This window comes from Portunus trituberculatus, chromosome 30, assembly GCF_017591435.1.
Source record: "Portunus trituberculatus isolate SZX2019 chromosome 30, ASM1759143v1, whole genome shotgun sequence".
NCBI lineage: Eukaryota > Metazoa > Arthropoda > Malacostraca > Decapoda > Portunidae > Portunus > Portunus trituberculatus.
In genome coordinates, this window is record NC_059284.1 from 9,125,866 (window position 1) to 9,140,581 (window position 14,716).

Genomic DNA, 14,716 nt, shown 5'->3' on the forward strand with positions numbered 1-14,716 from the left:
TTGTCATGTATATGATGTTTCTATGATTCTGGACACTCGTATCAGTTTCTTGGCTATACAGTTGTTGGATCTGATCTTATTGGAGAGAGAGAGAGAGAGAGAGAGAGAGAGAGAGAGAGAAACCCGCTCTCATTTCCAGCCGCCACTTTTGAAACAATGCACTAACACACCAATACAGAATACATGGCATTGCTATCCATGCTCTCCTTCAAAACAGATGACTGTACAGCGAGGTTTCTCTATACTCTATAGCATACAAAATATACTGCAATTTTTTCTTGATGGTTAATAAGCCGCTCTATCCCTCAACTCCTTCCCCCCCCCACACACATACATACATACATACATACATATATACATACATACATACATACATACATACATACATACATACATACATGCATACCTGAATACATACATACATACACAGAGAGAGAGAGAGAGAGAGAGAGAGAGAGAGAGAGAGAGAGAGAGAGAGACTTTCCACGGATAAAAACCAAAAGGCAAACAAGAGGTGATTAACTAATTACATTAAATCAGCTTAAGTGTGACAAAAGATGGTTGCAATGGAAAAAGGTCTGTGTTTCCCTTGGCATGCATTAACCACGGAACAGAGACCCAGTAACTGTGGATGAAGGAGGAGCCTGTACTCTCATCAATGCCATGCCACGAAAAAAAAGAGAAAAAAAAACAGAACAAAACACAAGCCAGTTGAGCTGAACCAGATGCTGAGAGGAACGGGGCAGAACTATAGTCATGCCGGATACTAACCATTGTGCCTCAGCCTGACTCACCCATCGAGTCCTGACGTTAATAGTACTCATTACTCACCGTGGCCCACAAACACCCCCAATTGTATGATTTGAAACATTTTATTCAGTTTCATTCATTTTTTTGTTATTCGTGAAGGTTTTGTTGTGTGGGTTATCATAGCTGTTACATTATTCTGAGATAAGTGACATGTCATTTTCAAGATATGTAATCATTCGTGAGTAGATGAATTTATGTATTGTTTAAGACGGCTATTTTTGCAGCTGTTGTGGATTATGTACCCTGATTTCCATAAGAGTACGCATTCGGTGGCGGATTTGAGGGTCGATCTGTTGTAGGGGGATGGTGGGGAGGGAGGCTGCTAGGAAGTGGTGAATTCCTTGTGCTATCCAGCACTGTGTTGTGGCACTGTCATCACGGTACTTAATACAGCACTTAGCTCATCTCTCTCTCTCTCTCTCTCTCTCTCTCTCTCTCTCTCTCTCAGGAAATTGCAGCACTTATTTAAAAACTTGGGGGGTGATTGTTTCTTGTAAATTGTGGATGGAAGGATGGAGGGGAAAAGGTTTACTTGATAATTCTCTCTCTCTCTCTCTCTCTCTCTCTCTCTCTCTCTCTCTCTCTCTCTCTCTCTCTCTCTCAACCGAAGAACATTGTAGCTTGGAATTAATTCGAGATTATGAAAGAATAACATTACAAGTATACGTGATCTACCCCTCCTTTACTCTCTCTCTCTCTCTCTCTCTCTCTCTCTCTCTCTCTCTCTCTCTCTCTCTCTCTCTTCGGAACAAAGCTAAGATGGACGGGATGACTCAGAGCGCGGCGTCCCTTCCCTAACTAGACGCAAGAAGGTGGCGGTTAATATTAAGAGGTTATGTCACTTCTAGGGTGCAGGCGTCTCTGTTGAATCAAGAAGGCGCCGCGTGTGATAGCTTTTAGTTTAGACGTTTAGAGGGGTGACTATGTGTGCAATATATGTTTGTTTGTCTTCCTGCATTTAGATCTACTATTAATACTTGTTTATCATAATTTTTGTGTGTGTAAATTGGTATTTTTTTCGGGTTTTGTTAAGTTTCGCAAATATATAGTTAAAATTCTCTCTCTCTCTCTCTCTCTCTCTCTCTCTCTCTCTCTCTCTCTCTCTCTCTCTCTCTCTCTCTCTCTCTCTCTAAAGAATACACTTGTTGATTGTAACCAAGACTTCATGGTAAAATCAAATTGAAAATACAAAATAGAGTACAACAACAACAACAACAACAACAAAAACAACAACAGCAATAATAGTAATAATAATAATAATAATAATAATAATAATAATAATAATAATAATAATAATAATAATAATAATATTAATGAAAATAATAATAATAATAATAATAATAATAATAATAATAATAATAATAATGAAACATAATAAAAGAATAAATAACTAATGATAAATAACAACTGGAATGAAATAAAAGAGAAAACAAAATGAATTAATGAAAAGGAAGATAGACGAATAAGTAAACACAAAAAGATGCAGACATAGACAGATACAAAAATGCGATGATATTCCCAAGGACGAGGAGACGAAGCCAGAGGGAATTACTAGCAGGGAAACAATAGAAATAATAAGGCTTCTTTGAGACCTTCCATGTGATTACTTCCGGTTTATTGAAATATTAGCTGTGTGTTTTCCTCGATGTTACTGATAATCTCCGTCATGTATTTGTAAAAAGATACGGTAAATGTGTCCTGTAGAGCGCTTCGGCAGAGTGAGACAATTAACGAACACGTAAAGATAGAACGCTAAAGTGATGATCTTATTATTATTATTTTTTTTATTCATACCTTGTTATGGACGCCACTCCTGAAAGCCTCACCTTAACTAGTGAGATGAAGGCCAACACTTTGTACTGGTGAATAATGAAGTATCAGGTACCATGAGTGTGCTTGTGGTGGTGGTGGTGGTGACGGATATATGCATCACCTGAATGTTGAGTGCTGTTCCTCCCTCCTCACTGCCCCCCTCCGGAAGCAGTGAATGTGTGTATGCCCAGTGAGGTGAGTGGCGCGTGGTGATGCAGCTTGTGCCGGCCAAAGTTACAACTACTACACACGCTTTGTTGCTCTATTTCCATCCGTCATCATCAGCCTCAAGTCTCCGCTCCCAGACCAAGGCCTCCTTCAATCTTCCCCACTTCTCCCTGTTAGCTGCCCCTTTGTGTTCCTTGAAATAAAGCAATTTTTTCCGTATTTTTTGTCATGTAGTAAAGAAAAATATAAATTTCTATAGATTTGTGATGCATTTTGTCGCTGAAAAATATCAATAAAACAAACATCGTAAATTGCTTTGTTTTTTGTTTGTTTGTTTGTTTGTTTTTTGGTGCTTCGAGATAAATAATTTAGCACTCTTTGTCATAATTTGCAGACCTTGACTAACCTCCTTAACAAAACACGAGAGAAAAGAAAGAATGTCAACAGAAGCCAAAACGAGTGTGAGGAATGCAAATCCACAGCATTACTTCCCGAAGACACATAACTGCCTGTAAAGTCATCGGGTTTGTAGGAGTGTACATTACGGAGCAGTGTGGTTGCCGTTCTGTCACTCCGTCACTCCGTCACCCTCACAGCGTCATACGAAGGGGGAAACAGGGATGCGTCACGTCCGGACTTAAAGTGACAGGCTGCCTCCCACCCGTCAAGTCAAGTTGTGAACTGCGCCACGGACTTCGAGAATGACCTGAGACCTGAGTGTGGGCCTGACGTGACTCACCGCCGAGGAACGATGGTGAGCAACAAGCCAGCAAACAACAAACGCCAGCTGAAGACGTGTGTTGTAGGAGAGCACATTCTTCCTGTTTTCTTTGTTAGGACTATCTTCTGTCCTCTGCGTCGCACCTCCATTACATCCAAATATCCTTTAATTAAAGCTACAAGTGTTTTTAAGGATGTTTTTTTTTTCGGTTCATGCGATAGATTGACAACATTGCCACAATTAATGACAGGAGAAACACTATTGAGGATCAGGTTAGTCATCTCTGTGGCGTTTGAAAGTAGTCGTAGTGAGAGAGCAAAGCCTTCAGAATAAAAAGGCTTTGTGTCGTTTCCGTAACACTCTTCAAAATTTGTATAGTTTAATTAGTATGACATTTTAGTTGGTGTGACGCGTTTTTAACCACATTTCACTTCCTCTGTAGAGTTTTTTTTCTTCTTCTTCTTCTTCTTCTTCTTCTTCTTCACTGGAAACTGTCATCGTAAATGTAAAAGTAAATAAAAGAGGAAAAAGTACTTGTTCAAGACGACTTTCACTGTTTCTTTTTTTTTTTCTATTCGTTTAAGCAGTTATATATATTTATGGTCGTCACGGATGTTGTTTTTAGTATTAGAATAAATAAAAAAAAATGTTAAAGGAAGCTTCTCTTAGTTTTTTTTTTTCTTTTTCTGGGTGTGTTCTGGTGTCAAACGTAAAAGAAAAGAAAGAAAGAAGTAAAAAATCCGCCCCGTTCAGTGGTGCGGTTTGGGTGTCTCTATATTTGTCACATAATTAATTCTGTGTTAGTCATCCTCCGTCACAGCATTTCCTAAGGGTTTCTTCGAAGTCTACACACTGTAACGCCACTTTAAACGAACCTTAATTTTCATCATCACTAAACCATATAAGAAGGAACACCTCTTTACCTGGACACATCAAATCTTCCGCTACTGGTGTTAGTTTAGATAATGTTACGTTAGATTAGTTAACATAAGGTGAAATATCTTGAACTTACTAACCTAATCTAACCTAATTAATATATAGTGTAGGAGGACTCATACTGATACGATCTTCCATAACTTTTCATGACTTTACAGCAATGAATATCCTCCTTTGTTTCTTGATTCAGGCAACTATAACATCGTCTCGTTCTGGTTATGGTTGCTCGCTTGTAATTAAACTGCCAAGGCTGAGGGGTAAGACTCCAAGCAGTTTTTAGTTCCGGGTGTCGTGAAGCGTGAGTTGTGCTGAAGTGACAGGTGCACCAGCTTCTCGTGAGTGACTCAACTGCACCGCGATGTAAGATTATAAGAACACGATGAAAAATTTGGAAGCTGTAAGGAACCATCAGACCTACACGTGACAGTACCTATATGAAACATACCTACATATTTCCATCTCTCATCCCTATTCATATTTGTCTTATCTTTTAGAGCTCTCTAATGGTTAGCACTAATAGCCTAATCACTGAGTCCATTTCATTTTTTTACACTTCATTTGAGAACCAATTTTTACTACCTTCTTGTTAAATCTGACTTTTTGAGCTTGAACTTATTATTTCTTGTTTCATCTTGATCACTAACCCTGAGAGTTGTTTTGTTTATTTATCTATTAATTTTACGTCACTCTTGTTACCTTGCTTTATCGCCTTATATGCAAAACCTTTTACCTATTGTGGCATTTCTTTCTCATGTTCAAACACTTTTAAAGCGAAAGGCAACAATTTTGAACACGAGAAGCACTGTGCAAACAAAACATTTATGAACACCTACGAAAGAAAACCGAATTAAAAGAGTAGATTTGCAATTTCCTGCCCAGCGCTGGTTATAGCAGAAAAATAAATGCTACAGAATGGTCAGTGATCAAGGAATGCTCTGTCGAGTGACAGTGAAAGGGTAACAACATGTGATGGTTCAGAAAACTTTCACTAACTTTCGCAGTGTAGCGGCTTCTCCCCGTGTTCAGTGCTATGATATGGTGAGTCCCGAGTGTGATTGTGTTAACTCCTATGTGTTCTCGAGTGTGATGAAATGCTGTGGTGCAAGTTTCGAATACAATTTTGAAAGACACCATAGACAGCAAAAGAAGCGGTCTGGTTCAAATCACTTACCTGCTATATGATTTTTTTTTTCTTTAGCTAATCACAAACAACATTTCTAGACTTATTTTTTGCATTTAGTTCTCAAATATGTTTATGTAGAAAAAAAAAGTATCCTATTCTCTTTCATCTATTTCACCTGGCAAGCAATGTTTACAAACTTTTCAGTGGCCTGGATGTTAATGAAGGATGGTTTAGCAGTACAAGAGTCATTGCCTGTAGTTAATTGTTCAGTAAAACTGTCTATGGTTGCCGCAGTTACATAACAAGTGCCATGATATCTTTACCATCAGAGGGACGGTGTTGAGGTGAAGCAACCTATTGGTGACGTCTTTGGAATGAGTCCTCGGCTTCCTCATTCCCAGGTAAGACAATTTACCAGGTTTTCCCGGCGCAGGCGTGGGCGACTAACATGGCCATTTGGGTCACCACCCCCACACCAGACCATCGCTACAGCTGAAACATATTCCTGGAGAGCAATCTCTTTTTTCGGGACTTTAGTAATAGCAACTTCCCGTGCTTGTATAATAGGAGCATAAACCATCACCGCACCACCATTATGAAGGTTAAGAAATGCATACTCTGAACGCTGCCTCATCCGTAGATATTCCGGGAAACTTTCACATCGTAGTCCCATTCTCCCTCGTCGCGAGTGAGTGGACGCACAAACCTTGGCTGCAGCTTTTGAAAACAAGCCACGGGAGCGCCGAGATGAGAGAGAGAGAGAGAGAGAGAGAGAGAGAGAGAGAGAGAGAGAGAGAGAACAAAAAGAAATATGAGGAGAGAAAGAAGAAAAAAAATGTAGTTATTATCTCCGAATTCTCGCGGAGGAATGAAGGGGCGGCAACAGTCTCCGAACAGGTTAGTGTGGTGCAGGGTGAGTGAACAGGGAACAAGGTGGGGTTCAAAGGTGTGGAGGGGACTTCCCTGACAGGTGAGTGGGGCTGGAGTGTACATAATAATCAAGAGGATGTCCACCTGACACTCCACGCGGTTCACCACTGTAGGGGAATATTTCGTGTTTGGGTTTCATTCTTGTTAACGTTATTTTGTTATCGATATGACGTACAACACATAGTCAGGTTTGTTATCAAATTTGAGACGTAAAAGCAAAGGTGTTATGATCATGAAAATTGAATAAATCAATTGTATGTTTTGTGTTTTCGACAATAGTTTAAATTTCTATATTTCACCCATTTATTTTCATGTCCGATGTGTTGCTGTCACTAATAATAGATGTAGGATGCGTGTAAGGTTTCAGTAAAAGTCGAAAGTAAGAAGTTTTGCGTTTTTCTTACTTTTGTTGCCAAGTTTAGGGCGAAAAACGGGAGATTTCACACAGAATCGGATCAAGGACAGTGTAGCCATTGCGGTGAATCACCCTCGCGGCGCCCGGAAGCTATAATACACGTGCCGCAGGTGCCGCTTCTCTATGTTTTCCCGCAAGGCCTTGATGCGAGACTTTTTACTGCGCCGCGCTGTTCCGGGTGTGGTCAGCTGAACTCACGGCATCGCGGGCAGACCACCATCAGGATTAGGGCAAGCTATGGACAGTTACACAGACTTTGACACCGATAAAAAACAAACACAAAGGAGGACCGAATACACAGCACATTTATTGGCCGTTACGAGAGACTTTGCTTTGCCGCTGAGAAGGAACACATAGATAAAAACAAAGGAAGAACAAACATCTGATCTAGTTATCCATTGCAAGAAAATAAGACAGAGAAACAAAACAAAACAAAAAAGTACTAATATCAAACCAAATAATGTAACATCGCAGAAAGGAACGACTAAGAATAAGACAGAAACTTTAATTAATAACATCGAATAAATATGATGATGATGAGGAGGAGGAGGACGATGGTGGTGGTGGTGGTGGTAAGCAAGAGGAGAAGGAAGATGAGTAAGACAGGCCTAAGCAGTGTATAGGCCGGAATACAAAGCAATGAAACCAACATTCTAGTACAGTCATGCAACACATAACCATGCATGGCGTCAGAGAGAGAGAGAGAGAGAGAGAGGCTACACACATTCACGCTGACATGCAAGTGAAGATATTTGTTTGTTTCAGTAATATTCCTTTCTTTCCGTCGCTATCTCTCCCTCAAGAATATCAATAAATACTAAAAGACCTGTAAGTTATTTTCCAATCTATTATTCTTAGTTAAAATATGAAAGGCCTCTGAAAATGACGAAAGGTAAATGTACAAGACTCAATAAAGCAGAAATGGTGATGGTGGTAATGATGGTGGTGGTTGCATGACGCGGTGTGGAGGACATATGTAGTGGACTGTGGTGGTAGTGGTGAGACAAAGCACAACACACTACTCCCCCACACAGGAAGGGACAACATTCTTTTATTTTACGCAGAGAGGAAAGTGTCATTATAAGTAGCGCTTGAGTGACAGGATGATAAGTGTTACTGTATATCATAGCAGTGGTTCGTGATTTCTCTTAACTCTCTTGACTCGAACGTGTTTTGAGAAAGTAACTATATGTAGGTTAGTTTGTTTTGCCTCCTTGCCTCTACCCGCGTAAACATACATACATACATACATACGGCACAGAACATCACAGTACAGCACAACACACCACAACGACCTACAGAACAAATAATGCCAAGAGAAAGCACCGTCCAGCACCTTGAATAAATTATGACTGTGCTAACTTGCTGCCAACTTTATGAAACACACACACAGAGAGAGAGAGAGAGAGAGAGAGAGAGAGAGAGAGAGAGAGAGAGAGAGAGAGAGAGAGAGTCCAACCTTTATCCATTCCGTTCACAATCTACAAAGGGCAATCACCCTCTCGAACTCCATAGTATCCCTGCTGACAAGACTCTTCAATTAGTGTGTTCCAGGCAAGCTCAGACACCAGACTTGAGGTTCCTCGGTGTGTTCCTTTGCTAAGTTAAGTGTCTCCCAGGAAGCGAGGTGAGCTGGCATCCAAACTTACGAAAATGATAATCCCAAAGGAGACTCAATCATGATTCAACTAAGAAGGTAATAATAAAAGATCGTAACTCAAGATAAAAACAAAAAAATACAAATCTACAGACATATCTCGGGTATTTAAACTATTCTCACTTTCCTTATGTTATTTTCCTTTCAAATTCGTTGGCTTTCATCTCGAAGTTCCTTGAAATAGTTCTCTTCTTCTTGGTTCAACAGCCCTGAGTCTTCTTTACAGCAGAAATGCCCTTGCTCTTCCTTGTATCACTCTGGTGTTATTATACGTTCAGCCTCATATTGTCTAAGTCTCCACTTCTTCACTCTGAAACCACCCAGGTCATACATTCTCAGAGTAAGGTTTCCAGATTGCCCTATTGCCCTATTGCCTTAACGTTACCCCGTCACAACGCCCCCCTTACCACTTTCGCTTCCCGTCCCATTCCCAGGCATCCTCGGTAGCTCCCTGCGTCACCAACTTCTCAGGTAAACTGTCATATTACGCTGCAGACCTTGAGAACCAATGGAATCGCGGAAATACGATGACATCACAAACGTGCCGCCAATCAGAGAAGGTGAGAGGAGTGACGTCATAGAATCAGCCGACGGATAAATATGAGGGAGTAGAAATGAGGCCTCAGTCAGTGCAGTGTGAGTCCTCGGTGTAGCAAGAAGTACGGTTACGTGGTGTGAGTGAAGTTAAAATACCGAGGAAATATTATCGTATCTTCAAGAGCAGAGACGCCACTTAGAGAGACAAGCATCATGACTACAGGGAAAGCGACGAAGATTCTGTGAGTGTCAGGGTGTTGTTGTCCTTTCCTTCCCTCTCTGGCGAGTTGGTTTTTGCTTGTCGGCCTTGCACGGGCTCTGCATCTGAAACAAGCGGCAAAGTAAAGTGTGTTTTTATTCTCACACTTCTTATGTGGCGCACTACTTTACTTACATAACTGGTTCAGTGTGTGTGTATGTGTATGTATGTAAGTGTGTGTTAAGTTTTGGCTTTGAGAGAGAGAGAGAGAGAGAGAGAGAGAGAGAGAGAGAGAGAGAGAGAGAGCCGGATATCGAGGACTGACTTGAGGAGTGAGTAGCAGTGATTGAAAAGATTCGCTTTGAGTGGCGGGTGAAAGGGACGCGATGTGTGCAAACGTGAGTGTGTGTGTGTGTGTGTGTGTGTGTGTGTGTGTTTAGTGGTGCTGCAAAAAACGAAAGGTTCACAAATAAAAAGTTAATGGTTGTAGTTACAGAGTTTAAGTTGCGGTAGTAGTAGTAGTAGTAGTAGTAGTAGCAATAGTAGTAGCTGCTGTTCTTGATGTAGCAGCAGTAGTAGTTTGTTAATTGGTGATGTAGCAGCTTAGTATACAAGAATTAGTAGAAGTGACAGTAGAAATACGCATCAATATAAACATCAGTAATGGTATGATAATAATAGTAAAAATAAATATGATGATAATAATAATAATAATAATAATAATAATAATAATAATAATAATAATCCAGGGTGGTTGTGGCGGCGGTGGTGGCGACGGTAATGGGACACACCCTTCACCTTGGTCGGACCTGCCCCGAGGTGATGCCCTTCCCCAACCTGTCAGTCGATAAGGTGCGTATATTCTCTCTCTCTCTCTCTCTCTCTCTCTCTCTCTCTCTCTTAGGGCAATTCAGTTTATCCCTTAGAAATTAAACAGAAGTCATAAATAAACACAAACATTTGCTGAATTGATATTGGTTTCCTTTGTTCTCGCGGTCAGTACCATGGCGAGTTTTCAGATTCTTTCCGCTTACTATTTGGTGACTTTCTGCGGCTTGAGCAACTTATGTAGGGATTCAAATAGTGAAGACTCCGGCCATCAATCTTCTGACCTCCATAGACCTTTCTTAATGTCAATGAAATCATCTAATCATACCCAAAACTCAAGGTAAAAATGCGTCCCAGAACTGAAGAGGTTAAAGTAACCAGCAAAACATTCCAGTGTTTGTGTCAGGGGTCGATCATAAGCTTGGCTATCCTGGGAGCGTGACGGTAAAGGTTAATATATACACTGCACTTTAAACAACATTCCATTTGTGAATCGAACTACTGAACATTCCTTCCGACTAACCTACCTAACTGTTGTACCTTAACCTCTCACTCGCCACTACTGTTTTCCCCCTGACTCTCATCTCCTACCTCCCACTTTGTGTTACTTCCTAGTTCTTAAGGCCCATCCTCTTGACTAAGGCTTTATTCTCTTAACAGGCCTATTTCCAAAGGTAGAGATTGTTAGTTCTCAAGTTGTCATTTTTCCCTGTTGGTGCCTGTTATAGCGCTACTAGAATCACGAAAACGTCCTTGAATACCATGAATAATTTGTACTGCCTGCTAAATTTCAGAGATGAGTCAACGTTCGTAGTCTCCTTCATCTTAATCTCCCCCTCACAACTATTACATGCAGGAGCCAGAACTAGTGGCACCTGCAGCCGTAAATGGAATAAAATGGTCACCACTAACGCCATCTTCCGGTCCATGCAGGTACTGGGGTCCTGGTACGTGCTTCACAAGTTCGACACGGACAACACGTGCCTGATGTGGAACATGACACATGGGCCGCTGCCGGACACACTGCTGGTGAAGGAGATCCGCCAGCTGGCTGTCTTGGATACTCTGGGCGTGGATCACACTCATGCCATCACCGCCAGAGTGGACATCCCCAACCCTGAGGTGCCCGGCAAGATGCGCATCAGATGGCCTACTTGTAAGTGTTGGACACCAGTAACCCTTCTACTACTACCGTCCTAGGTCAACAATCAGAATACTCTAAATAGTGGTTTAGATTATCATACAGAAGAGACATAGAATGATCTTTTCTTCGTTTTAAGCAACATAATTATTCAAGAGACTATTACAAGAATGTGTCCACAAAGTAGCAGGTAATTTAGCAAAGCATGATTTAGCAACAAAAAAGCTAATTTATATCGGTAGTTTTGTGACACAGTCTCGGTCACACGTCAATTAAATCACGGACCACGCCCATCTTTAATGTGCTTAGCGTTCCTTCTTTGCCTTAAAACTTCAGAACTCTCAAGGTATCTGTCAGTTTGTATGGCGTTGCGAGAAAACTGCCATTAGATCATAGGGCTTAAAGACAGATAAAAAAAAAAAAAAATGGGGCAATTATAGTGTAATGTTATACTCTACTAACAAGACAATACTGCGTTTCAAGGCTTTCTTCCTCTCCCACTCTACATCCCCATTCCCGTCCCTCTCTCCATCCCTGATGCTTCTCATACTTCCTTCAGAGAGAGAGAGAGAGAGTCTGAGTGTGTGGCAAGTCCAAATGATTTCTTCATAGCTTGGTAACACTTGTCATACACTCAAACAAACGATCTCTCTCTCTCTCTCTCTCTCTCTCTCTGATTTTTTCATCTCTACTTGTCGCGACGTCACAACTTTCAAAGACAGTGACAACAGCGAAGGGGATGGGGGGTGGCGGTGGCTGCAGCAAGGAAGAGAAAAGGAGTTGAAATTTCATTGCCTGAAGAAAAATCTTGTAGTAGTGCCGCTTTCATTAAGGGGAATTTCTAATTTCTTCACCAAGGGGTGACCTCAATAACTCCATTGGGAAGGTCCTTGTTATTTGCGATTTCAATATATTATTCACAACGTACACAGACTCATACATGTGTATGAGTGCTGGCGTCGCTGTTTCCTCGTCACTACCGCGTGAGTCTTGACGCGCAAGGATTACAGGAAGCGTTAGGTAAACTTTTAGATAATGACGCAGCATTTCACTTCCCGTATAGGTAGTACTTAAGAATGAACCTCTCTCTCTCTCTCTCTCTCTCTCTCTCCTTTTGGTATCCCAATAATCATAACATTGTATTTTATGGCGCAGACACCACACAAGCACCCCATTAAAAAACAACATTGTTTTCTTTTGCCCCAGCAGCCTTGACGGGTTCAGCAGACTTCATTGTGTTCGACACTGACTACGAGACCTACATGGCCGTGTTCGAATGTGACCGTGCGGGTTTTCTTCACCGCCGCTCCGTTGCCATCCTCTCCCGCGCACGAAACATCGACGTCATGTTCGTCAACAGGGTGAGTCTCTCTCTCTCTCTCTCTCTCTCTCTCTCTGTATGTATGCAACGTGTGTGTGTGTGTGTGTGTGTGTGTGTGTGTTATTCAATTATTTCATTCATCATATTAAATTATGTACCGAGAGATGGGGGAGGAAAGGTGGTGAAGGATGTATGAGAAGCATGGGATGAGAAGAGGGGAAGAAGGCAGTCCAACGACACACATCGGTGGTCGCTATATAGCTAATGAGAGCCGCCATAAAAAAAAAAAAAAAGATGGCAGATGTCACTTTCGTTAGAAATACTGGTAGGAAAACTGCTTCATGAAGTAACAACCGACTGTACATTGCGTCTCCTTCCCGCAGGTGCGACGCCTCCTGGACGCCGCAGGTGTGAGCCACTCTGCCCTGGAATCCATCGACCACGACCTTTGCAAGACCAAGGGGTGAGCACCACGCCGCTGTGACTGACAGACTGGCTGTGACTGATCAATGTAGTACTTGTTAAATTTGTATGATAGTGTGACTGAAATAAACACGACCCTTTTGTAAGGACTGTTTGCAAGAGGACCTTTACTAACTAATATGTATATTGACTGATGCACAGCTGAACATCGTAATAAATCATGACTTCTTTTGACATTGAGACATCTACACAGTTATTTTTATCTTAATGTTACTATTGCTACATAAATTCAATTCATGTATGGGGATTCCACTCATACCACTCTTTTCGACAATGTACGAGTAGAATTGAAAACTTTTCATCGGATCAACTTCTCCCTCTAACTAATTGTCTTAGGTTTCTTTCTCATTGCCTTTATGTAGCTTTAGCTATCTTTTACGGCTAATTTCGCACTAACTGCCCTTCTGACATTGTTAACTGCATGCCTTCCCTCCTCTCACGGCCTCATTGCACCTCTCACTCCTATTCTGCACCTCTCTAATGCAACTTTTCACCCCTTCCTCTTGTAACAATACTGTCTCTTAAGTTTCCCTAGTATTTGTGGCAGGATACACAATACATAGAATGCTGGCAAGTGTCTTTCTGACATTGACACCCACACTGTCAAACTATCAGCTGCCCCTTTCCCCACAGCAAGAACAACTGGCACGTCGACGAGGAGCTGTTCGGTCTGCTCCCAGGAGTAACGGAGGAGGAGGTGCGGCGAAGGGTATCTGAGGACGTTGAGAACTATGACATCTCTCAGATTGAGATAATAGGAGATGGTGTGATACCTGAGGGTGACTTCAGGGGCAGCATTATACGTGGCATCCCCGGGAATAGTGGTATCAAGAGCAAGCCTCATGTGTGAATTGCTCCTGAGCCGCCCTACACGGTCAACAGTCAACACACTGCCTGACAACTCATGCACACACCACGTGGTCATGTTACTCAAAACTTAATACAGTATCCCAAAATATGTAAATTATGTATGATTGCAGGCTGTATTGTATTGTGAGAAATTAATTATTCGATATAATTATCAGCAACAAGAATTCATTACACAGCACACCAGTTGCTGTCCAGGGTAAGAAAAGAAAAGGCTAAAGGCTTTAATTTCTGTGCTGATGAGAAGTATTCTTACTCCTAGATAAGAAAACACTGAATTAAAATGAATGAGAAGAATTGCTAATCTTACATGGATGATTAGATAAGGATACTTTATCAAGGCCCTAGCAAGGGAACAGCCAGTACTCAGGGACAAAATAGTGTGTTACTGACTGCCTTAGTAACTAGCTGTGGAGTTATTGTAAGTGGGAAGAAGTGTACATGTCAAAAAGTAATACATAATGAGTGTTACTTTATGGTATTATGAATGTGTGCTCATTAATGCAACTGAGACTTATGTGAAGGAAGCTACAGTGGTGAAGGAATACTTTGCATAGGTACCCATAACCATTACATAGGAGAGGATGTTTTGTTGAAATTAATAAATGACTGAAATTATTGATCTATATATTGTAACTGCCCTATAACCCAATCATTAACACACAGTTTGTTACTGAAATAAGTAAGAGAGAACAAAGTCACTTTCTGTACTTTCTGTAGCCTTATTGTAAAGCTGCCACTTAGTGAAACTTGACAAATTAATAACAA

General features: G+C 41.2%; 1 protein-coding gene across 2 annotated transcripts; it reads left to right on the forward strand.

Annotated features, from left to right (window-relative positions):
* The first annotated feature begins 9,185 nt into the window (after positions 1 to 9,185).
* LOC123510846 lies at positions 9,186 to 14,566 on the forward strand. 2 transcript variants are annotated; one of them, XM_045266285.1, is made up of 6 exons: positions 9,186 to 9,351; positions 10,058 to 10,160; positions 11,070 to 11,292; positions 12,484 to 12,638; positions 12,982 to 13,061; positions 13,715 to 14,566. In XM_045266285.1, exons 1-6 carry the CDS (start codon positions 9,323 to 9,325, stop codon positions 13,929 to 13,931), a joined length of 807 nt encoding a protein of 268 aa, XP_045122220.1. In that variant the 5' UTR covers positions 9,186 to 9,322; the 3' UTR covers positions 13,932 to 14,566. The 2 variants fall into 2 exon arrangements, with proteins under 2 accessions (XP_045122220.1, XP_045122221.1); XM_045266286.1 differs by having other exon boundaries at positions 9,188 to 9,351; positions 12,487 to 12,638.
* Positions 14,567 to 14,716: the final 150 nt, after the last annotated feature.

Coding starts and splice junctions, on each gene's coding strand:
- LOC123510846 (XM_045266285.1), top strand. CDS start 9,323: ATGACTACAGGGAAAGCGACGAAGATTCT. Junction 9,352..10,057: donor GGGAAAGCGACGAAGATTCT/GTGAGTGTCAGG, acceptor ATAATAATCCAG/GGTGGTTGTGGCGGCGGTGG. Junction 13,062..13,714: donor GACCTTTGCAAGACCAAGGG/GTGAGCACCACG, acceptor CTTTCCCCACAG/CAAGAACAACTGGCACGTCG.